At 44.3% G+C, this 2,824-nt stretch overlaps 1 protein-coding gene across 1 annotated transcript in view; it reads left to right on the top strand.

The window, feature by feature from the left end:
- Positions 1-1,598: 1,598 nt before the first annotated feature.
- Positions 1,599-2,824, top strand: part of cdk10 (cyclin dependent kinase 10) — a 9,549-nt gene continuing 8,323 nt past the window's right edge. Inside the window, exon 1 of the mRNA XM_061077340.1 lies at positions 1,599-1,778. Coding sequence (XP_060933323.1) covers positions 1,689-1,778 — 90 coding nt within the window. The 5' untranslated portion in view covers positions 1,599-1,688. The remainder of the gene's footprint in view (positions 1,779-2,824) is intronic.

The raw sequence follows: 2,824 nt of genomic DNA, 5'->3' as shown, positions 1-2,824 counted from the left end.
ACCTGACCTGCAGGTCCTTTTGTATCTGGGAGGGATTAAAAGAGAAGAGAGGTTCTGGTGAAGGTAAAAAACAACTTTCCTATGAATATAAATCCTCCTTCAGACAAATGAAACCTAAGACGATTTACACCCAGCAGGCGCTGTTTCCCCCTGTGAAGCATCGCTTACTTATACTGTAACAGTACAGTTTCATAGTGACATCATAGTAATTCCTACCACATCATCAATTATTTTTCAGTCTGTAGAAGCTCTAGGTCATTCCTAAAGGTGGTTGATGCAGATCAACATGACATCATTTAATGATGAATAATTTTCTGATCAATATAAGCTTTTATGATTTTTAGTACAAGAATGTCGATATCTTGGATAATGTGTTTTTCAGACCATATTCCCATTGACCTTTGACCTTTGTCTGACTGGTTTCAAAAGTGAATCATCTGGATTTCAACTCCCCAGTAATATTTCTACCAATTTGTGAAAATGTTTCAATTTTTTATTAGTAGTTATTTTGTTCACACACACGAACATGGCATAAACAAAAAAATCCTTCCAGCTGAGAGATCTTTGCTGTACTAAGCTTCACTCTGTGGGTGGAAGACATACATATTTACATGTAGTCGAGTCAGTGAACAAACACGTCTGATCTCAGTTACAGAGAGCCCCCCCCCAGCACAGCCCTGCAACAACACTGAATCGGATTCAGTCGACTTGTCTCCACGTCCTCCTGCCATCCTCATCACAGCTCCGTCCCGAGAGAGCATCCATGTCTCCACATCCACCATGACCATAGCCGACTCCGCCAAAGAGCGGAGGCCGTCCTCCTCTCCCTTCGTAGTGGGGAAGAAACGGTGAGCAGACAGTGACTGAAAACCTTCGGTCACACCAGGTCAACTGAGAACCAGAGTCAGGTGAGATCAGATGTTAAACCAACATGTGGTGAAAGTTGATTCAACCCAAGTATTGTTGTATTCACAGCCTTGGAAATGTAATAAGATTTCGTATGTTTTCGGACATGGAAGTTTAATTTTCCAAGTTAATATATTTTTGTTCTTATTCTGGATTTTATAATGTATCAAGAAAATGTCTATATCTCCAACGGCCTTGTTTCACACTGTTATTGTGTCTTTGCATTAAGTTACTCGTCTTCTAGCAATTGAGTCCTCTAGTCACACACGTTAATATCAGCTACCTTGCTGTTGTTGCCTAGCAACGGAGTTCTCGTGACTGAACACTTCACCGTGTACATAACTCCCAGCATCGTAACCACAAGCTCAAGAGTTTAATTTAAACGCAACAGAAAACTCAGCTGCCTCATGTGATACTTCTTAATAATAACTAATATTTTAACCATCCAGGGTAGAATTGCCAAGTCTTTACATGTGTTGGGACATCTTGTAGCTGACGCCTCATCAAATTGAAAAAAATAATTATTTTAATAATTTATTTTTCCCCTTGATTTACTGAGGATTAAAATGAACTTCACTAACCGGCCACGGGACTGTGGCGGGGCAGTGTTGTTCATATCAGGATACTAACTACCGTAAAACACCCGTGAAGAAGAGGAGGTCGCTCCTGTTGTCGGGGGCTCAAAACAAAACAAAATGGCGGCGCCCACAAGTGAGTCGAGTTGACGCTTTAACCGACGTTTGTGTTTCCCTCTGAAGCGGACGCGACCTGTTCGGGTAGAGATGGAGGCGGCAGGAGAAGAAGAACCGGACCGGATCCGGCTGAAGTCCATCAAGAACCTTCAGACCTTCACGGTGCCTCAGGACGACCGGGTGAGAGGAGGCTGCTCTGAACCGGGTGCACCGGGAAGCGGGTTGTGTGTTCAACTTCATCACAATCAATCAATCAAGTTTTATTTGTATAGCCCATATTCACAAATCACAGTTTGTCTCATAGAGCTTTAACATGGTGAGACATCCTCTGTCCTTCACCCTCAACAAGAGTCAGGACAAACTACTAAAAACCCTGAAGACACGTAGAAACCTCAGAGAGACACACAAACTGTAACTTCAGAACCTTAGAGTCAGATGATGTTAGTGAAGATCCATCATGATGATCAGTGATCTCACTCTGACCTCAGATCAGCTTCCTGCTGCACTGTCTTATGTTCTGTCACCGAAATGAGTCAGGAACAGTTTGACTTGCTGACATACAGGAAGTAAACACTGAATACTAACCTGCCATTGGACGGCTCGTTCAGTCATCAGACTCCTCCCCTTTCCTCTACTGGTGTGTAACCCTTATTTAACAAAGAAAGAGAAGTGGCTGTGTGTAGAGGAGAACATCATCATGTGTAGAGGAGAACATCATCAGGAGAAAGGTTTCAGCAGCAATGATGAGGGGAAACATGTTGAAGGAGAACTTCAATACTATATGTCAAGTAGTCCTGCTGCATCATAGTCTCTGGTCAGCAGCAGGATCACGATCCAGCATCAAGACCAGATCCACTATAGTCCACAGTCATTGTCCACTGGCACCAGTTAGGATCCATCATCAGCCGCCACCTCGGTCCTGGTCCACCACCATCCGATGCCAATGTGATAAAGGATCCTCCATTACGATCAGCTGGCACGATACAGAATCCACCGAACTGGATCCACCACCGAGACCTCCGACACGCGATCCACAGATCCTGATCCATGGTGCGGCCTCAGCTGTGGCCCTGGATCTGTGGGGTCAAGGGTCAGAAACACGTACTGATGAGATAATCCAATCCTGACCAACACACTGGGGTCGTTATCAGGGAACATGTAGGGTTCCTCAGGGATGGTCCTGCTCCGAACCTTCAGTAGAATCCTGGAGGAGAAGACCAGATGAT

Source organism: Limanda limanda, chromosome 8 (genome assembly GCF_963576545.1).
Source record: "Limanda limanda chromosome 8, fLimLim1.1, whole genome shotgun sequence".
Lineage (NCBI taxonomy): Eukaryota > Metazoa > Chordata > Actinopteri > Pleuronectiformes > Pleuronectidae > Limanda > Limanda limanda.
The sequence above is the reverse complement of the archived record's forward strand: the minus strand, read 5'-3'. Positions and strand labels throughout refer to the sequence as shown.